This window comes from Sphaeramia orbicularis, chromosome 12 (assembly GCF_902148855.1).
Source record: "Sphaeramia orbicularis chromosome 12, fSphaOr1.1, whole genome shotgun sequence".
Taxonomy (NCBI): Eukaryota; Metazoa; Chordata; class Actinopteri; order Kurtiformes; family Apogonidae; genus Sphaeramia; species Sphaeramia orbicularis.
Genome location: NC_043968.1, coordinates 3,401,265 through 3,424,810, shown reverse-complemented (window position 1 = coordinate 3,424,810; position 23,546 = coordinate 3,401,265). Strand labels below are relative to the sequence as shown.

At 39.2% G+C, this 23,546-nt stretch overlaps 1 protein-coding gene and 1 long non-coding RNA gene across 2 annotated transcripts; both read right to left on the bottom strand.

The window, feature by feature from the left end:
- Positions 1 to 8,510: 8,510 nt before the first annotated feature.
- Positions 8,511 to 10,803, bottom strand: LOC115430689 (uncharacterized). The gene is made up of 2 exons (XR_003936972.1): positions 10,753 to 10,803; positions 8,511 to 9,430 (listed from the first exon to the last, which is right to left on the bottom strand). It is a non-coding gene; the product is annotated as an uncharacterized LOC115430689 (long non-coding RNA).
- Positions 10,804 to 12,842: 2,039 nt separating this feature from the next.
- Positions 12,843 to 21,637, bottom strand: LOC115430117 (uncharacterized). Its single transcript, XM_030150010.1, has 6 exons — positions 21,557 to 21,637; positions 19,570 to 19,788; positions 18,992 to 19,061; positions 16,515 to 16,785; positions 13,482 to 13,536; positions 12,843 to 12,861 (listed from the first exon to the last, which is right to left on the bottom strand). The coding sequence occupies exons 2-6, from the start codon at positions 19,782 to 19,784 to the stop codon at positions 12,843 to 12,845; spliced, it is 630 nt and encodes a 209-aa protein (XP_030005870.1). The 5' UTR covers positions 19,785 to 19,788; positions 21,557 to 21,637.
- Positions 21,638 to 23,546: the final 1,909 nt, after the last annotated feature.

Below are 23,546 nucleotides of genomic sequence, written 5' to 3'. Positions count from 1 at the left end.
TTATTGATCAGTATTGATCAGAGTCAGACTCACACATGATCCATCCATCAATAACAGTTGAATTGAACCCAGCGATGTGATCAGACTGTCAGTCAATCAGCTGATCACTGATCAATAACTGCAGCTGTTTTGTGTTTTCTTCTGTCCATCAGATTTCTGTGAACTCACCCTGGATCCAAACACAGCGAACAAACACCTCAAACTGTCTGAAAACAACAAGAAGGTGAAACTAGTGAAGAAGGTTCAGTCATATCCTGATCATCAGGACAGATTTGAGGACTGTGAACAGGTGATGTGTTCAACTGGTCTGACTGGTCGCTGTTACTGGGAGGTCCAGTGGAGTGGACGGGTTGAAATATCAGTGACTTACAGAGGAATCAGAAGGAAAGGAGACAGTTTAGACTGTATGTTTGGAGCAAATGATCAGTCCTGGAGTCTGTGGTGTGATGGAGGTGAATACAGGGTCTTCTATAAAAACGAATTCATAGTCCTCCCTCAGTCCTCCTCCTCCTCCTCCTCCTCTGGTACAGTCTCAGTGTATGTGGACTGTCCTGCTGGATCTGTGTCCTTCTACAGAGTCTCCTCTGACAAACTGATCCACCTGCACACCTTCAAAACCACATTCACTGAACCACTGTTTGGAGGATTTGGACTGTGGGAAACAGGATCCACAGTGTGTTTGTGTGATGTGTAGTTGTGTTGTGTTGTTGTGTAGTTCTGTTGTGTAGTTGTGAAGTTCTGTTTTGTCGTTGTGTTGTATAATTGTGTAGTTGTGTTGTATAGTTGTGTAGTGTATTTGCGTAGTTGTGTTGTGTAGTTTTGTAATTCTGTTGTGCAATTCTGTTATGTCGTTGTGTAGGTGTGTAACTGTGTTGTGTAGTTGTGTAGTTGTTTTGTGTTGTTCTGTTGTGTAGTTGTGTTGTGTATTTGTGTAGTTGTGTAGTGTCCATAAAATGGTTGTGTTCAAATCAGTGTCATTTGAACACAGTTGTGTGTGAGTTGATGCTCTACAAATACACAAACATTTAGAAACACCAAGAACATAAATCAGCCTCAGTTCTTCAACAGTTGTCTTGTTTCTTTGGATGCTTTCTATGTTTATAAAATTAGAAATGAATCCAACCAGTAGTTTGACAGAAGAATTGCTCATGAAGACGACGCCTCCACAATAACTCATCTGTGTGCATTTTTTCCACAGTGAGAGGATTAGGACTGTAGACTGAAAATGACAATTCCAGTAAAGGAGCGCATTTACAGAAGAAAGACAGAATGTTGCATCCAATTCTCTTTTTTCTCCATATATTCTCCCTTTATTTTGTGTCCATGTCCATTTGCATAAACAGCTGTTTCTCAGTGGAATTCCAGTCTTTGAGTCCTAAAGGCTCATGAGTGTCATGTGTGTGAGTCTTCCTTCATGGACACTTCAGCAGCTGAACACAAGAGGGCGCCGTCATCCTGTTCAAACACATCCACTCAGTCTGTGCATTTTCAATCCACATGTCTGTAGATTCCATCCAAAACTCCTGCTGTGTCTGCCACATATGAGGAGGAATTACTGCTGTTAAAGATCACACTCACACATGAGTCCATTTTATGGACTTGGACTTTGAACAAAGAGTGAATTCAGGTGAAAATCATCTGTTTTTTCACATGTTGATGCTTTTGTTTGAATAAATGCAGATCAAACTCAATCCTTTACTCATGCAGATTATTGTCCATTTTCATCAGATGTAAAATGACAAATAAAAGCATCTGAATTGAAGCTTTAGTTTGTGTTTTTTCTCAACATTAACAGGACACTTGTCAGTGACTTTTCCTTTTATCAGCTGATATTAAAGGTTTGGAGCCTCAGCCTTTTTTTTCACTCAGATAGTTCAATGCACCACATCTGATGTCCATCATTGTCTTATCTACTGATTCCATGGAGGATCAGATTTGTTGCTGCAGTTGTTTGGTCCGAACACTTTGTGCTTCAGACAGACTCCCCAGTGAGTCTGGAAAATGGACTAAACTGAGTACAGAGCGCTGATCCAGTTTCTAGTCCTGGAGGCTCCATCTGACAAACAGGTTTGTTTTTTTCCCTCAACTTTATTGAAAATATTCAGGTCTACAAAACAGACATTTTGAACAAACAAACATTAAGATGTCCAAAAGAAAAAGCATTTGAACAAATAAATTTAAGAAAAAAAGCATCGATTTAAAGACACAAGGCAGAATAGACAAATAATAGTATAAAAAAAAAACAATCTATGGAACACAAATAAATCAATAAATGCATCAGAGTTCAGTCTATTTGAACCCTTTCATGCACAGTGCTCACTCCAGTGGACAGTTCTTCTCCAGCTGTTCTCTTGTATATTCATGGCTTTGGTTCTTTTAGTTCCAGATCAGCCAACACAGTGGACACTCATGCATCATCCCATACACTGACATTCACACCATTACTGGAACTGAGCTGTTCCACACAAACCTGATCTGCACTAACAGCTTTGAGTGGAAATCCATTTCTAATTGTTATGAGACTGTAATTAACTGTTTTCTGAAACAAAAAGTTGTTTTTTTGTTTTTTTTTCCATATCCTCCTCAGACCCAGCAATGCAATGTGTCCTCTATAGGGGACAAAAGTTTGACACTTTCACTAAAATGCTGTCCATTACAAAGGACATTCCATTAAAAAATCAATCAATCAATAAAAATTATTTTTAAAATGTATCTGAAAAAACTTGCATTATGCAGTTTCCAATCAAGACAAGTTTTTAGTGTAAAAAAGCTAAAATTGTCAATTTCCTGGGTCTCAGAGGATATTATCTCCATGAAATGAGTAATAACTAGTATTAGAGTAGATAAAATGTGAGAAAACATCAGATTAGTGGCATTAAAAATGTTTTTATTTCATAGTTTTCACACAGTTTATCACTTTCTGATGATGAGTTTTAAATCCATGTTTCTTTGCTTCAAAAATTAAACACATGGTGTTCCAGCTGAGTGGACATTTTTGGAACTCCATGAAAAATAGATTCATCAAAAAAAATTCAATTGCATTGTTTTTTTCATGCCTAAAGAATAAAAACACTCAAGAAACAAAATATGGACTAATGTTCTCATAATTCATGCATGAAAGGGTTCAAGAATTCTTTATAAATTGTCAAAGTGCTAGTGCTGTTTTTGTTACAGATAAATTCTTTAGATTTAATATATTTTTCAAATTCCATCAGAAGATTTTAAAATGTGGGTGTTTTGGTATATTTATTTATGTGTATATGAATTTTTCCAAATAAAATGATCAAATTTACAACAAATTCTAAATTATGAATGTCATGTTCAAAATATGGAATTACATTTTCAGATGTTCTATTTATTTTTTCATGACTTTTAGATCTGATATATTTGTTCAGTTTCAGAGCAGAAGTTAGAAGAGTGTTCACAACAGTGTCCTGCTGTCTCCTACTTCCTTCTGATGGAGAAATGTGTTTTAGGTTTGCACTGTATTTACTCAGCCCTGAGTATTGTAAAGTGGAGCTGATGACGTTATTTATCTTGTTGCTTTTTTTTTTTGGGGGGGGGGGGGGGGTTGGTACGTTTGTATGGTTTGTTTGTATATGTTTTGTTTGTGTAGTTCCCTGTGTATGGGTACATGTTTGCGTAAGTGTATAATTTGAAATAAAGAAAAAAAATAAATAAAAAAAAGATTATTTATTTTGCTTAATTAAGTTTTTTTGGCTTAATTCAAGATTCTGTTGCTTGATTCAAGATTTTTTTTTGGCTTAGTTCAAGATTTTTTTTTTCCTTAATTCATGATTATTTATTTTGCTCAATTCAAGATTTTTTTTTGCTTAATTCAAGATTTTTTTTTGTTTAATTCAAGATTTTTATTTTTTTTTTGCTTAATTCAAGATTATTTATTTTGCTTAATTTTGCTTAATTTAAGATTTTTTTTTACCTAATTCAAGATTATTGTTTCTTTTCCATAATTCAAGATTTTCTCTTTTTTGTTGCTTAATTCAAGATTATTTATTTTGCTTAATTTAAGATTTTTTTTTTTTTTTTTCTCAATTCAAGATTTTTTTTCAACATGTACAAAAATCTGAACAACACAAACAACTGGAAACATCTTCAGAAAAACCAGTCCAATTGTAACAATATTCTGCCTCAGTTAATCAGTTTATCATTCACACATGTGCATTACAACTGACATTACAATTACAAATGCACAAAACATTTAATAACAGGCAGAATATTGGTTAAATTGCATTTACTTGTCTGAAGACATTTCAGGTTTTTCACATTTTTTGTAAAATAACAGTTTTTCATATAAACATTTTCATATAATTTTACTTTTTTTTTTTTTTTTTTACTCTAAAACAAAGATAAAATGTGCTGTTTTCATTCTTTCTAGTTTGAATATGAGAGTAATTTCCTGGTTCTGACCCACTTGAGATCTCATTGGTCTGTATGTGGAATCTGAATGGAAATGATTTGGACATCCTCCATTGTTCATATCTTCAGTGTCATTTTTGTAGTTCCCAAATTCCTCCCAGGGCCCAGATTGGATCCTTTGGAGGGCCAGATTTGGCCCCCGGGCCGCATGTTTGACACCTGTGGACTACAGGGACCAGAAAAGACAGCTGGGACGCAGCGGCAGACTGAAAAGAAGCCCACATTTGGACCTGCTGGACCGGGTTTTAGGGGACCGGTGAATGGGACTAGCGGTGCACTGAAGTGGGCCACAGCAGACACCGACTGGAGGCTTTGGATTGTGGATGAGTCTGTGGTTCAAACACAAAACTGGACTGCTAAGTTTGGTTTGTCAAACACATGGTTCATGGCTCACACAAAGTCCACTTTAAAGATTAAAGCGGGCTACAAACGTTACGGACGTTCAAACGCTAGCTACTGCTACGCTAACAACAAGCTAACAATACATTTGTGCTGTCTCTGAAACGCTGTTTCCTCGGTGGGTTCATAAAAGTCCCAACTGAACCCACTAGTTAACCCTGTTCCATTAGACCACAGGTGTCAAACATGCGGCCCGGGGGCCAAATCTGGCCAGCCAAAGGTTCCATTCCGGCCCTGCAGGATCACAGTGCAAAAATGAACCTGAACAGTCTAGGTTTTCCAAATCCTTTTGGTTCAGGTTCCACATCCAGACCAGTGTGATCTACAGTCAAAAGAACAACACAATAACTGAGAAATAATGACAACCACAAATTTACTGTGAAAAATTATGTGGAAACAATTTAAGTGAAAAAAAAATAACATTATACTGTGAAAATATTAACATTTACAAAACTATTCTTTCACAATAAAATGCAAATAAATACATAAAGAAAACAAAGATGAACAACCTGAAATGTGCAGTTTGAACAATATTCTGCCTGTTCTTAAATGTTTGGTGCATTTATGGATCCACTGGGATCTGCAGTTGTGTTCAGAATAAGAACAGATGGAATATTGGAGAAATTGTTCAATTTGAGTTCAAACTCCAACATTTTCACAATATTCTGCCTGTTCCCAAATGTTTATGGAACACTGTGTGTAAATGTACATGTAGAAATAAGAAGTCCAGGCAGAATAGTGTTAAAACTGGACTAATTTTTCTAAAGAAATTTCAGGTTTTTCAGGTTATTCACATCTTTTTTGTAAAATGTAAATATTTTCATAATTTAATGGGGGTTTTTTGTACTAAAACAAAATGAAAAACTTGGATTTGTCCTTATTTCTAGGTTATTCAGTCATTATTTTGCTGGTTGTGGCCCACTGCAGATCAAATTGGGCTGAATATGGAACTGAAGCAGAATGAGTTTGACAGCCCTGCATTAGACAGAGTTCTTGTCCACATTGGGGAGAACATGTCCAATTAAAGCCCAGTTTCTTTGTTTTGTTCTTTACAGTTGTTGTCCATGGACGAGGAGGCAGACACAGCAACAGCACCTGGATTTGACTTCCATTCTGCAAAGTTTTGAAAGCATGTTTTTTTTTTTTGTCTTTTTTTCCTTCAGTGTGAATAAATCCATTTAAATGCATAAAGTTCATTTTGTCTGTGTTTTCTTTGCCTAAACTTGGGGAACAATACTGCTCTGCTGATCTGACTAATTCTCTGTTTCCAGACTATCCTTCCATTCTGTTTCTACGTATATAATGTAGAAACCCACATGTTTGTGTTTGTCCCACATACCACAGAGTGAATCTGTGTGTTTTCACCTGTGGATTGTAATCTAGTCTTAGTAGTATATATAGTAGACACTAGAGGAAACACAAGAGCAGCGCTGGCTTCAGGGGGAGCGTCTCCCTCACCAGACTCAGTCACATGATCACCTTTTATGATGACATCATGACGCAGCTCTGACTCTGCTCCGCTAGGCTCTTGGCCTGTGGAAAATCTAGTTCCATTTGAAAGCAAAACTTTGGGAGTTTCAAGCAAAGAGGAGTGATTTTCAAGAAAACTTTGGAAGTCTGATGGAAAAGTTTGGAACTCACAAGTAAAGAGGACTGATTTAGAAGTCAAATGATCTTCTGTTTTATTGGGACTTATTGTCTTTTGCTCTCAAATCTCCTTTTGGTTGAAAATCCATTCTGTTTCATTGATGAATAAAAAAAACTAATTTCTCTCCACACTTTTTTTTGTTGTGAGTTTTATTTCATGTCATCTGAAACGTCTTGATCATGGGTGTCAAACTCATTTTAGTTCAGGGGCCAAATTCAGCCAAATTTGGTCTGCAGTGGGACGGAGCAGTCAAATAATAACAGAATTCTATAGAAATAATGTCAACTCCAAACTTTCCTTACATGATGAAAAAGTTGACATCTACAAACTGCCCTTTAAAACAATGTGAAGAACATGAACAACCTACAATTGAAGAAAAATCAGTGCAATTTGAACAATATCCTGTCTCAGTTTATCATTGACGTCATGTTCAGTCCAACTTACAGATCACAGTGGATCTACAAATACACTAAATATTCAGTAACAGGCAGAATATTAGTAAAAGTACACTTACATTTCTTCAGACATTTCAGGTTTTTCAGATTTGTTCAGAATATTTACATTTTCTGTGAAATTATAGAGTTTATTTTAGTGTAAATACAGGAAAATGACATGAAAATATTGACATTTGCAAAAAGAAAAAATTGGAGTTTTAAGAATTTATAGGTTATTATGATCCTATTTTTCCCACTCTGTATGTGGAACCTGAACCCCAATTTTCTGTGATCATCTTCAGTGTAATTTTGGCATTTTCACAAATTCCTCCTGCGGGCCGGATTGGAACCTTTGGCGGGCCGCATTTGGCCCCCGGGCCGCATGTTTGACACCCCTGGTCTTGATATTTCCACACTGAACTTTTTTGTGAGACTCCCTAACTGACCAGATAGTCACTCTGGACAATGTGAATGTAGCCTCCAGCGCCACAGCTAGAAACCTAAGAGTTCTATTTGACCCAGATCTATCATTTAAACCACATATTAACCAAGCCTGCAGAACCGCCTTCTTCCACCTGCACAACATAGCCAAAATTAGAAATATTCTATCTAAAAATGATGCAGAAAAATTAGTTCATGCGTTTGTTACATCTTGATTAGATTACTGTAACTGCTTCTCGTAGCATGTCCTAAGAGCTCTCTAAAAAGTTTTCAACTGGTTCAGAACGCAGCAGCGAGACTACTAACAGAAACAAATAGAAGAGAACACATCACCCCTGTGCTCCAAGCCCTTCACTGGCTTCCAGTCGAGTTTAGAATTAGATGTAAAATCCTCCTCCTCACATACAAGACCATTAATGGTATGGGCCCCTCTTATCTCAGAGATGCTCTGGTGCCGTACCATCCCAACAGAACCCTTCGCTCTAAGAATGCAGGTCCACTGGTAGTTCCCAGGGTCTGTAAAAGTACAGTAGGTGCTACAATGATGGACATCAGATGTGGTGCATTGAACTATCTGAGTGAAAAAAAAGGCTGAGGCTCCAAACCTTTAATATCAGCTGATAAAAGGAAAAGTCACTGACAAGTGTCCTGTTAATGTTGAGAAAATACACAAACTAAAGCTTCAATTCAGATGCTTTTATTTGTCATTTTACATGGGATGAAAAATGGACAATAATCTGCATGAGTAAAGGATTGAGTTTGATCTGCATTTATTCAAACAAAAGCATCAACATGTGAAAAAACAGATGATTTTCACATGAATTCACTCTTTGTTCAAAGTCCAAGTCCATAAAATGGACTCATGTGTGAGTGTGATCTTTAACAGCAGTAATTCCTCCTCATATGTGGCAGACACAGCAGGAGTTTTGGATGGAATCTACAGACATGTGGATTGAAAATGCACAGACTGAGTGGATGTGTTTGAACAGGATGACGGCGCCCTCTTGTGTTCAGCTGCTGAAGTGTCCATGAAGGAAGACTCACACACATGACACTCATGAGCCTTTAGGACTCAAAGACTGGAATTCCACTGAGAAACAGCTGTTTATGCAAATGGACATGGACACAAAATAAAGGGAGAATATATGGAGAAAAAAGAGAATTGGATGCAACATTCTGTCTTTCTTCTGTAAATGCGCTCCTTTACTGGAATTGTCATTTTCAGTCTACAGTCCTAATCCTCTCACTGTGGAAAAAATGCACACAGATGAGTTATTGTGGAGGCGTCGTCTTCATGAGCAATTCTTCTGTCAAACTACTGGTTGGATTCATTTCTAATTTTATAAACATAGAAAGCATCCAAAGAAACAAGACAACTGTTGAAGAACTGAGGCTGATTTATGTTCTTGGTGTTTCTAAATGTTTGTGTATTTGTAGAGCATCAACTCACACACAACTGTGTTCAAATGACACTGATTTGAACACAACCATTTTATGGACACTACACAACTACACAATACAACTACACAACACAACTACACATCACACAAACACACTGTGGATCCTGTGTCCTTCAGTGTAAATCCTCCAAACAGTGGTTCAGTGAATGTGGTTTTGAAGGTGTGCAGGTGGATCAGTTTGTCAGAGGAGACTCTGTAGAAGGACACAGATCCAGCAGGACAGTCCACATACACTGAGACTGTACCAGAGGAGGAGGAGGAGGACTGAGGGAGGGGTGTGTATTCGTTTTTATGACAGACACTGTATCCACCTCCATAACACCACAGACTCCAGGACTGATCATTTCCTCCAAACCAACTGTCTCTACTGTTTCCTTTCCTTCTGATTCCTCTGTAAGTCACTGATATTTCAACCCATCCACTCCACTGGACCTCCCAGTAACAGCGACCAGTCAGACCAGTTGAACACATCACCTGTTCACAGTCCTTAAATCTGTCCTGAAGATAAGGATTTGACTGACCCTCCTTCACTCGTTCCACCTTCTTGTTGTTTTCAGACAGTTTCAGTTTTCTGTTCGCTGTGTTTGGATCCAGGGTGAGTTCACAGAAATCTGATGGACAGAAGAAAACACAATCCAGCTGCAGTTATTGATCAGTGATCAGCTGATTGACTGACAGTCTGATCACATGACTGGGTTCAATTCAACTGTTATTGATGGATGGATCATGTGTGAGTCTGACTCTGATCAATACTGATCAATAACAGATCAATCCAGTGTTTTATAGACAGATCTGTTGTTTCTGAGCACATTTTCACCAACAGACGTTCAATAAAAACACAGTGGATTGGATTTCCCTGTTGGATTTTCCTGATCAGAAACAGCAGATTCAACATTTCTAAAGGACTGGATTTTCCTTCTTTGTCAAACAGAAAATCAAATGGTATTGAACAGATTTTCAGTTCTTGACACAAACACAAAGAATGGGACGAATGATGGATTGGAGCCCCAGGTTTGGATCAATTCAATATGTGAACCATTAAAGGAAGTGTTGAAAAGAACAAGTGAGTGGAAGTGTCCAAATGTGTGCATGGATTTGATCAGAGCATCATCCAAACAGTCCAGAGAGAGGCTGGATGGAGCTGACACACAAAACCATTCTGAGGTTTATGAGCAGGAATCTGCATTGAAGACAACTAGAGGATGGAGCCAGTGTTCAACATGAAGGTTGAATGTTTGTGTCATGGTTTGGACTGGGCTCACATGTCCCAACAGCTTCAGGGCTCTGATCAAATGTGTGTGTTTACAATCATGTTGACAGCAGGAAACAAACAAACAACACAAATGGACCAGTGAAGGACGGCCCACTGGAACCAACTGGTTTAATGGATCCAGCACAGGACTGAAATGTGGAAATGGACTAAAAACACAGATGTGACAAATGTTGGATTGAGTTGATGAATCCAAATAGAAGAGACTGGACCCAACCACAGACTGGAATTGCTTTGTTTTAGGAGTGCTAGTATTTTGTGTTTGCTTGAATTGTTGTTGTTTTTGTGGCTTTAATGGTTTTTGTGTTGATGCAGTGGTTCAGACAGACGTTCAGAATGAAATCCATCCATGTTCAGATGGAGAATGGCCCCTGGATTATTGTTTGTCCATTTCATTCTTTGTCCCACAGTGACAGTACAGACTGTAAATGTGCAGAAAGACACTAGAGCTCTGATCTGCACTAAATAGTCTGGGACTGGACCTGAGGACTCACTGCTCAGGGTATGTGGGTCCATGTGGTACCAGTCCTGACCAATCAGCTATCAGCTCATCCTTCCACTAAACTGACTGTCTTCATGAACACCTCAAATGTTTACAATGTGGAACCAGGTCCCAGTTTGGGTTCAGGTTGCTTTCAATCCATCTAATCAAATCACACTTACACTTCCTCAGACCTGGTGTCAACCATCGGACTCCAGCAGGATCCAACCTGAAAGGAGGAGGAGGGTCAGAGGTCAGCTGGAAACATGGATATTCCATCACTGTGATCCACTGAAGCTTTTCTGTTCACATCCACTAAATGGTTCCTTCTGAATCACTGACTGAGTGTGTTTGTCTGTGAACATGGGCTGGACCTTCATACAGGATGGATCCCAGCTCTGACAGATGGTTCCTGTCAGCTCTACCTGTTCTATCTGCCATTATCTGTGGATGCATCAGCTCAGTCCATACCTGACAGTGTCCAGTCTCCAGTGTGGATCCTCCACTAGAGCACACAGCTCCTGTCCTGAGGCTCCTGGATGGTTGTAGCTCAGGTCTAGCAGTCTGAGATGGGACGGATTGGACTGGAGGGCTGAGACCAGAGAAGAACATCCTTCCTCTGTGATCAGACATCCTGACAATCTGCAACACAAAACATCACATCCATCAACTGAGGATGGAGATGAGTGGAGTTGGAGTCATTGAACAGAGTCTGTGAATGCATGGGACTTCACCAACAGGACTTCAATGTGCAAAGTCTATGAGTTCCAGACTCTGAACACAGTTGAAGATCAGTAGAACTGGTCTGGAGTTCAACACAAACAACCACTGACAAGTTCAATCCATCCAACAACTGCAGACAAACATTGAAATGATGTGTTGTGTTCTGTGTTGAACCCTGACCTGAGAGTGTCCAGTCTGCATCCTGGACTCTTCAGTCCATCTGACAGGATCTTCACTCCTGAATCCTTCAGGTCATTGTCGCTTAGATCCAGATGTGTCAGACTACAGGACTGGGATCTGAGAACTGAGGACAGAGCTTCACAGCTTCTGTCTGACAGGTTACAGCCACTGAGTCTGGACAAAACAAAAGGCATGAGTATAAAGTTATTGATCTGCTTGAAATGATAGATCCATATTTGAGATGTTTGATCCAACTGTTTGTTCTCACAGAGCTTTGTTGGAGGCTTTGACCACTGGCAGCAGCCTCAGAAGAACCTCCTCTGAACCACAGTATTCCTTCAGGTCAAACACATCCAGGTCTTTTTCTGATGACAGTAAGATGAAGGCCAGAGCTGACCACTGAGCAGGAGACAGTTTTTTTGTGGACAGACGTCCTGATCTCAGGTACTGTTGGATCTGATCCACCAGAGATCCATCCTCCAGTTCATTCAGACAGTGGAACAGGTTGATGCTTCTCTCTGCAGACACATTCTCACTGATCTTCTTCTTGATGTACTCTACAGTTTTCTGGTTGGTCTTTGAGCTGCTTCCTGTTGGTTTGACCAGACCGTGTAGGAGACTCTGATTGGTCTGCAGTGATAGACCCAGGAGGAAGCGCAGGAACAGGTCCAGGTGTCCATTTGGACTCTGTAAGGCCTGGTCCACAGCGGTCTGGTAGAACTGGACAGGTTTGACCTTTGATAGTTTAGACCAAACAGATGTTTGTTGTTCTGACGGCAGATTGACTCCAGTGTTGGTGAAGGTCTGATGGACATGAAGAGCAGCCAGAAACTCCTGGACACTCAGATGGATGAAGCAGAACACCTGGTCCTGGTACAGTCCGCTCTCCTCTTTGAAGACCTCTGTGAACACTCCTGAGTACACTGAGGCTGAGCTGATATCGATGCCACACTCTGTCAGGTCGGATTCATAGAAGATCAGGTTTCCTTTCTTCAGCTGCTCAAAGGCCAGTTTTCCCAGAGACTCAATCATCTTCCTGGTCTCTGGACTCCAGGGTAAATCTTTCCAAGACCTTCCATCATACTTGACGTTCTTCAGTTTGGCCTGAACCACCAGGAAGTGGATGTACATCTGAGTCAGGGTCTTGGGCAGTTGTCTTCTTTCTGTGCTCTTCAACATATTCTCCAGAACTGTAGCAGTGATCCAGCAGAAGATTGGGATGTGACACATGATGTGAACGCTTCGTGAGGTCTTGACGTGGGAGATGATTGTGTTGGTCTGTTCTTCATCTGTGAACCTCTTCCTGAAGTACTCCTCCTTCTGTGGGTCAGTGAACCCTCTGACCTCTGTCACCATGCCATGAAACGCTTCAGGGATCTGATTGGCTGCTGCAGGTCGTGTGGTTATCCAGAGGCGAGCAGAGGGAAGCAGGTTCCCCCTGATGAGGTTCATCAGCAGCACATCCACTGAGCTGGACTCTGTCACATCAGTCAGGATCTGAGTGTTGTTGAAGTCCAGAGGAGGTCGACACTCATCCAGACCATCTAAGATGAACACCACCTGGTGGTCTTCAAAGATCCAGATTCCTGCTTCTTTGGTTTCAGTGAAGAAGTGCTGAACCAGTTCCACCAAGCTGAACTTCTTCTGTTCCAGCACATTCAGCTCTCTGAAGGTGAATGGAAATATGAAGTGGATGTCCTGGTTGGCTTTGTCTTCAGCCCAGTCCAGACTGAACTTCTGTGTGGACACTGTTTTCCCGATGCCGGCCACGCCCTTTGTCAGCACCGTTCTGATTGGCTGATGTCTGTCAGCTGGTGTTTTAAAGATGTCTGTACATGTGATGGTTGTTGGTGGTCTGTGTGGGTTCCTGGATGCTGTTTCAATCTGTCTGACCTCATGGTCCTGGTTGACCTCTGTAGCCTCTCCCTCTGTGATGTAGAGCTCTGTGTAGATCTGGTTCAGGAGGGTTTTGGGGTTTCCTGCTTTAGCGATGCCCTCAAACACACACTCAAACTTCTCCTTCAGCTTATCCTTCAGTTTTCGCCGACACCAGTCAATGCTCTCTGTGTGAAGACAAAGAAGACAATTCAGAGGATGTTCCAAACACAAATGGAAGGGGAGTGTTCCCATTTCTACTAGTGTTTGTGTGTGTGTGTGTTGGGGGGGGGGTAATATCAAATACCACATTAGCCCTGATTTTCTGATGCTACAAGATGTTCTAAACACTCCCGTGTAATTTTTTTTTAAATTTTCGTCCCCTCCCCACACACACACACACACACACACACACACACCCTGAAAATTACTGTAACTCTGAAAATCACAACTTTCACAGCTTCTGCACTCTCTTGTGCAGTGCGATGTGTAAATATGTTGATGATGGGACATTTGATGATCTTGTCAGTGTCTTATTGTATGGTCAGAGTACTTTGTACTATGAACAGTCTAATGTCAAGGTCATGTTGTAGGTTAAAGGTCACCAAAATGCCTAGTTTTTCAATAATTCAGACCATTCTGACATTTATCTGATCTGTCCTCAGTTCTCTTCCCTCTGGTTTCCTGGGGGGATCCCCCAAGGCCTTTGGCCCTTTCAGAGCCACATTAGAGACTAAATATTGCAGCATGTACGTTCCATTTGAATTTGCTGCCATTATTGTGGAGGGAAACACTAGCACACATTTTGGTGGGAATCACTAACATGTCATTCATTCATTCATTTTCTGAACCTGCTTTATCTTCACTAGGTCACTTGAAGCCTATCCCAGCTACTTATGGGTGAAGGCGGGGTTCACCCTGGACATGTGACCAGTTCATCACAGACTGAACATATAGAGACAAACAATCACTGTCACATTCACACCTATGGGTGATTTAGATTAACCAGTTAACCTATCAGAGCATGTGTTTGGATGGTGGGAGGAGCCAGAGTACCCGGAGAGAACCCACGCAGACACGGGGAGAACATGCAAATTCCACACAGGAAGGTCCCACCCCCATGGACTGGTGTTGAAATGGAACCCAGGACCTTCTGTCTGTGTGGCACCAGGTCTATCCACTGCACCACTGTGTCGCCCACAACAGGACATATACTGTACATGTAAATGTCAAAGTCATGTGAAACTACCATTTGTTATTTTTGACATGTCTATATGGAGAATACATTATGTAAATAGTTGTGTTTAATATGTCTTATTGAATGGAAGTTGTTTGTGGTAAATAGATGTGTGATGTTTGGGTGACCTCTGACCTATAATTTGACCTTAACTCTACACCTTTTGTAGTGCAAAGCACTCTTAAGACATGACATGTCTCACAAAAAAACATTTCGGGCCCAGGATGAGCAGATTGTTACATTGTACTTCATCAAAAGTGAAGAAGGTTTGAAAGTTGCCAAAAAACCTATGTTTTCAGGGTTGAAAAAGTAATTTTCGGGGTGGGGGGTTTGGATGAAAATTTCCAAAAAATTACACAGGAGTGCTTAGAACATCTTGTAGCATCAGAAAATCAGGGCTAAAGTTGAATCTGAAACTTTTCCTGAAAAAGCCCCCCCACCCCCACTTCTAGTATCATATCATTCTGTTCCAGATTCTGTGTGTATTCAGGTCCAATCATTCATTTCCTCTCATTAGATCAGTTTATAGTTCATGTGTCTTCTGTCATATCCATGACATTCACCTGGAGGACAGTAGAGTTGAACTGTTCAAGTATGTTCATCATGTGTATTTGTTCATGAAGAACCCTTCAATGTCTTCAATAATCAATGATTCAAACAAACTAAATCCACTTTATTAACAACACTTTGTCCTCTCTGTAGTTTTCTATCATCATTAATCTTTAATCCTGAATATCATCTTTGTTCCTTTGGAATGTCCTTTAAACCCTTTTATCTACAACAAACACAGCTGTAAAAATATTCACAGTCATGTCGGCAGTAGTTTCATCAGTTTCATCCATTTGACTTCAGTCACTGTTTTTCCTCTGATTCAAACTCTACACATGGACGTCATCCATCAGGTTCATTCATGTCCATTTAGTCAAATACCACTAGGTAGTTCAATGAGAAAGTCAACTGTATTTAATAGGAATGACTCAGTTATTCTCACATGTCCGTATTTGGACACTACAGTGTTATGACTGAGACCAAACATATGTTAAGGTCCCGGTTTCGTAGAAGGAAACTGTTCTGGAGCTGAAAATGACCACTGGAAAAACGGTCCAATCCCACAGTGAAAGAATAACAGCTGATCTACTGGAGGTTTCCAGGGACTGAATGAGGACCTGCTTGGACTAGAAGACTGTGGTGAAAAGTGTCCTCCTTTCACTTGGTGTGTTCACCTGTGTGTGTTTTCAGAGTCTCTTGTGTCTTTGACTGTAGTTGAACCTTTCCAACAGACTGACAGCTGCTTCACTTTCATTTGAGATCCACAGGAAAAGGTCAGTCTGTCGACAGTTACCTTTAAAAGACCACATCTAAGGAAGGCTTTGACACACTTCAGTTAAATCTGGACCAAACGGTCACTTGGCATTGAGGTGGAAAAAGGTCAACGGTCACTGAGACCTCACAAATCACATTGGTGAGAATGACTGTGAACAAGTGAGAAAACTACATGAGTGGATTCTGATAGAACAGCCAATTATGTTTTAGTTTATATTATCTGTCCATTTGATCCAGTAATAATAATAATAATAATAATAATAATAATAATAATAATAATAATAAATAATAAATAAAGCTTAATGTTTGTGTAATACAGTTCTGCTTCATCCACAGTTTGAACTGACTGTTTTTTTTTAGTTTGACTAAACTCTGTGTTGAGTTCTTAGATTTTTGACTTCTCCAAACCCAGATGACGACTGCCTTCACAGATTGAACTGATCTGTAAACTGATGCTCTGAGGGGTCTGAATGTTACCAGGACAGACTCTGAATATTCACAGAATTCTACTGGGTCTGAACGGATGGAAACAACATGACCACTGTCCTTCTGTTTAATGTGTCACACGGAATGAAATATGGAACCTCTTACTTATTAATGACTGACCTTTAGATCGTAGGATGCCTTCTGGAAGTTTCTGCACCAGATCAGTCCTGCCCATCTTCTCCAGAACCCTTAAGGTGACTTTCTGAGTATTTGTGTAGTGGGTCTGGACCGTCAGACGTACTGTGTCTATCCGGTCTGCGTTCTCCAGTTTACTCACTGGGATTCGTGGTTTTTCATTTCCCAAGTGAAACTTGAACTTTTTAAACTCGTCATCGATCAAATCCTCCAGAATTTTCAACAGACTTTCTTCAAGTGCTGCCATCTGTGTTTCCTGTAAAGATCCAAAAGAACATGTTCACCTTCAACAACCAGGGCCTGTATTCCTAAAGGTTCTTAGTGCAAAGAGTTGCTCCTAGTGGCAAATTCTAAGAAAATTCTTAAAACCATGATGTTTTCTTAGAATTTCCCCTAAAAATGAAGAGTCGATCCTAGTAAAGATAAAAGCTATTCCTAAAGAATCCTAGCCCTTAAGAGAGCTCCTAAGATGAGATCTGTTCAGAGCTGGAAGAGGACTTCTAAGGGGAAGAGGAGTTCCCTAAGCAGAGGACCAAATGGAAGAGGCAGGAGGGAGATTCTGCAAACCCTGGATGACAGTGAATTAATGAAACGGTACAGATGGCACTGTTTAAAAAAAAAAAAAAAAAAAAAGAAATGGTAGTATTCCGGCAGCAGGGGTGCCAAAAAAATGGAAAATAACCATTTCATAAAAATATGTTAATTTTCCATAACTAAAAAACAGCTTTTTGCCCTAACTTTACTTGAGATTTCGCATATTTTTTTGACTTTTTAATGTTTGATAAGGTATATTTACATGTATTAAAACAATCAAATTACCAATAAATATATATATAAATAATTTTCAATGAGACTCAGTTGTCCAATCCACTGATAAAAACTGTATTTGGACAGTTTATCAGTGCTTATACATGTTATACATTCACAAAAATACATTTATTCAACAGTTTTGATGTGAAACCTACTGTAATTACACAAGATATTTGTCAATTAACAAACAAGTCTGGTTCAACTGACAGAACAAATACTTCTGTTACGGTTAATTGTCAGTAATTTTATCTTGTTTTATTTATTTTTTTTACAGTATTAAACTTTAAATTATCAGTTTAATCTCATAAATAGAAAAGAAATATTTGTGAAATTACAATACATTGGCAAATGTATTTTAACTATTTTTCAGTGAAAAAAGAAAAAAAATTCTTTTAAAAAACTGAAATTTTATGGTTATTCAGTTACAGTTTTGTTGTGTTATTTTACATTTGACGTGTAAAATCAGTCTATTTTTATCATTTTGTTTATATTTTCCTGTATCTTAAAAATACAGGAAAAATCTGTAAAATAAATGGTGAAAATTCTGTTAAATTACAGATTTTTTTTACAGTGTGAATCGTCCAGGAATCCTGTTTGTGGTTGATCTCATTCCAGATGCTCTTACTTCTCTAACCCAACGCCACAGTGCAACACCACCCAAATGAAAGTCATCCCAACACTGAGGTTTTTGACAACAGGGAAAATGCACCAGTGCAGCAGAGATGACCTGGGTCTGTCCCAACCCTCCATCTGCAGGGTTAGGGTTAGGGTTAGTTCCAACCCTCCATCTGCAGGGTTAGGGTTAGGGTTAGGGTTAGTCCCAACCCTCCATCTGCAGGGTCACAACCTCCTGAGGACGCTCAGTAATCACAGACACTGATCAAAGCTCAGACACTTTACCCTCATTCATACCAAATTGAGTTGAAATGTTGAAAGCTGAAAGTGCAAAAATTACCAACATGCCAATTAATATGAGCAAATAAATAGAACTATCACTATGTGAATACTGTGCAAATGCAAGTGAGTTTTTTCACACATTTTGTCAGATAATTTTTAAGTATAGCTTACTATTCATTTAACAGATATTTTCTTTTATGTGAAATATTATTTTTAATTACACAGTCTTCATCAGATTAGATTCTATGATTAACTTTATCCATTTGAGGGTCCATCCCTTGCCCATTATCACCAAAAGTATATATTTTTTCTAGCTTTTAGGATCAACCAATCCCAGCTTTTGAAATGATGACTCGTACCTATCAGCAGGTGGACCACACCTCCTCACTAACAGGAGTTTGTGTCCATTCCTTGCTCAGAGTTCTGACAGTGTTCTGGAATCACTCCTAAGATAATACTCTTTGCTAGGAATTTTTAGGTGAAGTTAGGAGCTCTGTGAGAGGATTCTCAGAATCTGTAGGAATACAGGCCCAGATCTGTATCTGATGTGATCATGAACCTGTTCATCAACGTAATCCTCAGGTTTAATGAACCTTCTGTCCAAATGTTTGACACATTACATCAACATCATTCATTTTATATCAAAGACAAAAACCTCCTGAAGAGTTCCACATGAATAAACTGGACTGCATCAGCGTTGGACATTATTGGTTGGACAGAACAGATGGACCAGTAGATGTTGGACCAGTACACACCTCACATGTGGAGTCCGGCTGAGTCGGATGCTGTGGATCACTGGGAACCTCTGAGCTCTGCTGCTCCGCTCTGTGGACCAAACATCAACAATGAGCTCACATTATGTCTGTCCACACGGACTCCATCATGAGTCACATGACCCCCTGTAGTGGGACAGGTGTCCTGGTCCTGCTGGTTCCACTGACAGTCAACATGTGAGTGTGTTTGTAGCTTCACACTCACTGGGTTTAGTTGATCTCATCCACATTTGGATGAAACCAACAGCTCTGTCCTAACAATGTGTGTCCTCACCATCTGCACTCACAACATATGATACAAAGGTGTTCAATGGACCAGGAACCAACCCTGGACTCTGATCCAGGATCATCCAGGACCAGGTCCCACTACAACAGGTTTTCATTGATCAGGTTTAGTGTGATTCTCCTGCCAGTGTCTGAACCAGAGACTGAAGAAAAAGACCATGTGACGCCGATGGTTCAACAGGACTAACTTTAGTTTGGACATAGAACGCCAAGTTAGAACTAACTGAGCTGAAAACCCTGTTGGTGGATCTGGACCAGATCTGAGGTTCACTTACTCAGTCTGTGGAACACGGCCTGGTTTAAACTCTATGTATCGATCCATGGAGTCATCACTCTTCATGGACACACAGCTGGGTCCAGGTCCAGGTTCGGGTCCAGGTCCAGGTCCAGGTCCAGGTCCAGGTCCAGGTCCAGGTCCAGGTCCTGTGGGGGGTCTGTGGGTGGTCTTCCAGGGAGGGGCTCCCTCCTCTCTGTCCTCACTCTGATCCATTCGGCTGAATCCACATCAGAACACAAACCATCAGTCCAGACCTGAATCCACACTGATTCATCCTTTACATCAGGGCTGTCAAACTCATTTGAGTTCAGTTCCACATTCAGCCCAATATGAAAGAAAGTGGGCCGGACCAGTAAAAGAATGTCAATAATAGGAGAAGAACTTAGAAAGAATATCAACTCCAAAGTTTTCTCTGTGTTTTTCAGTGAAAAAGTCCAATTCCATCATTCAAATGTTTACATCTACGAACCGTACTTGAACCTAACATGAACAAATATGAACAAGCTGAAAATTCTGAAGAAAAATACGTGTAATTTGAACAACATTCCACCTCAGTTTATCATTTATAAATGTGCATCACAACTTACAGATCACAGTGGATCTACAAATACACCAAACATTTGATAATAGGCAGAATATTGTTCAAATACTACATACTTCTCTTTAGACATTTCAGGTTGTTCATATTTTTGGTGAAAAGCCAGTCTGTAAATGGAAACATTTTTGTGTAATTCTACTTTTGACACTAAAACAAAAAGAAAAAAATGCTTTTTTTCATTCTTTCTAGATTATTCTGAAAGTATTTGACTGGTCTGTCCCACTTTAAATTGAACATCCTTGACTTATAATATCTTCAGTGTCATTTTTACATTTCACAAATTCATCCCAGGGGCCGGATCGGACCCTTTGGCGGGCCGGATTTGGCCCCCGGGCCGCATGTTTGACACCTGTGCTTTACATGATACACAGCAGCTCAATCTACTTTTATTTTGAAAGGTTTGACAGGAAGGTTTGACAGCTTGTACTTCAAAGGGTCCAAATGCTTGTCTGTGGGGGTGTACTTTTTTCACAGACATTTCTGTACCCTTTGAAATGGTCCATTTTTGTACCTTAAGTACTTTACATAGAAAGAAAACTCTCCTATAGTTGATAATGCCATGATGTTTACAGTTTGAACCGGTGGACTAAATGAGAAAAAAAAAACGGCATAGGCAAACTACAACATCAAGACATGGAGGTGTGAATGAAAACTGGATCAAACACAGATTATGTCAATAATCAGAGGTTCTAATAAGAGAAAGAAATGATTAGGCTATTATCATTGAGCTAATTGGGCTATTAAATTCAAACACAAATGATTATTCAATATAATCTAGAGTAATGACAGTATGATATGTAATAAATAATGCTCTCAGCCTAATGTTTGAACTCTAATTAGTCCTCCTGTTCAGTTCTCCTAGCCTAGAGCCTATTCTCATGCTCTACACACAGGTTTGAATGCTGCAGGTACCTTAGAGTACACATTTGGACTGGACAGAACTTTGGAGCCTTTTTCATCGTCTAAAGGTGACATTCTGGCCTCCTACAGACCAATATTGTACTTTTGAGAGAACAGTCTTCAAAAATGTCCTTCTAGGTCCATAAATGTTCTGATCTGGTACCTCTGTTTTTGAGAGTGTCGTGTCCTGTTGTGTCTGACTTGAATCTGTAGACGACGACTGAGGAAGGTCAGAAAGACGCTGACGTTGGTTTCTTTGACCTAAACAGCAGCTCTTTATCACCTGATCCCATTCTAGTTCATCAATAATTGACTAAAGTGTGAGCGTCAAAGGTCAAAGGTCAACAGTCGTCACAGTCCAGTCTTGATGAATCCAAACTGGTGTAAACATCCCAAACATGTGTCAAGTGTTTCCAGATCAGTTCATTGTCACAGACTCAGATCAAAGCGTCCTGATTGGATTCCCAGAGTCCCAGATCAAACTCACCTGTGGACGTCCAACACTAAAGGGTTTGTGTTCGTCACACTCAGCTGTTTCCTGGATCCATCTGAGTCTCACCTGGAAAGACGTCAGGAGTGGACGGCTGCGGTGGGAGGAGCTCTGATCCGTCAGCTGACATGTTAGTGGATGTTGATTGGCTCATTTCTTTCTTCAACTCCTGTTGTCTTCTTGAGGTGGACACAAAGGCTCAAATGTGGATCTGGTTCCAACATCAGGCCCAGAGGATCCTCCAGTCCTTTGTGTTCCCACTTGACTCATTTCTCCGTTGGACTATTATTGCTTAGTTGATGCGTTGACAAACTCAGGTGTAAAACCACTTCACTGATCAGTGTGAAGCCTGCTCTGAAAACAAACTGAAGGTGTGTGTTTTTCAGCTCTTTTCCATTGGTTTGAACTCAACAGGACAGGTTTGTTCTTTCTAATCCAGGGCTGTCAAACTCATTTGAGTTCAGTTCCACATTCAGCTCAATTTGATCTGCAGTGGGCTGGACCAGGAAAAGAAGAACACAATAACCTGGAAACAATGACAACTCCACATTTTTGGCTTTGTTTCAGTGTAAAAAAAAATGCATTAAATTATGAAAATACTTACTTTTATAAACTATTAAAAAAAAAAAAAACCCTGAAAAAACTGAAATTTAAATTAAAAAACATAAGAAACTTTAGTGCAATTTTAATAATCTTCTTCCTCCACTTCTCATTAGTCCATGTGCATTCTGGATCAGATCTACAAAGACACTAAACACTGAGGAACAGGAAGAAAAGAGTTCAAATTGGGCTGAATTGTCTTTAGACATTTCAGGTTGTTCATATTTGTTCAGATAATTCACATTTTATTGTTACAGGATAGTTTGTAAATGTAAATATTTTCATAATTTAATGTTATTTTTGGCACTGAAACAAAGAACAAAATTGAAATTGTTAATTCTAGATTTTTTTGGCTTAATTCAAGATTTTTTTTTTTACTTAACTGAAGTTTTTTGTTGTTGTTGTTGCTTAATTGAAGATGCATTTTTACTCAATTGAAATTTTTTTGGTTTTTTTTTTGCTTAATTCAAGATTTTTTGCTAAATTGGAATTTTTTTTAATTGAAAAGTTTTTTACTGAATTGAAGATTTTTTTTTTTTGGCTTAATTGAAGATTTTTTTTTTTTTTTTGGCTTAATTCAAAATTTTTTCCTTAATTAGAGCTTTATTTTTTCTTTCTTTTTTTTTTTTTGCTTAATTATAGATTTATTTTTACTTAATTGATTTTTTTTTTTGCTTAATTCAACATTTTTTGTTAAATTTGAGATTTGTTTTACTTCATTGAAGATTTTTTTTTTTTTGCTTAATTCAAGATTTTTAATTTTTTTATTTTTTTTGGCTTAATTCAAGCTTTTTTACTTAATTCAAGCTTTTTTTTTTGGCTTAATTCAAGATTCATTTTTACTCAATTGAAGTTTTTTTGCTTAATTCAAGATTTTTTGCAAAATTTGAGATTTTTTTGTTCAATTGAAGACTTTTTTACTTAATTGAAGATTTTTTTGGCTTAACTGAAGATTTTTTTTTTTTTTTTTTTTAGCTTAATTCAACATTTTTTCCTTAATTCAAGGTCTTTTTTTTTTTTTTTGCTTAGTTCAATTCAAGACTGTGGATTTTTTGCACTTGTCAAAACCATCCCAGGGGCTGAACTGGACCCTTTGGCGGGCCACATTTGGCCCCCGGGCCGCATGTTTGACAGCCCTGTTCTAATCCTTTGGTCTCTTCAGTCCTTTCACTCTTCACTGGTTTAAAGCTCCACAAACACATTCCTGTGGTGGTGTGTTTTTCTGGGAGCGAGCAGACAAACTGGATTCCAAAATGCACAGACTGAGTGGATGTGTTTGAACAGGATGACGGCGCCCTCTTGTGTTCAGCTTTTCACTCGTTCAGCTGCTGAAGTGTCCATGAAGGAAGACTCAGACACAACACATTTAGAAAGAGACCCAAAGAAA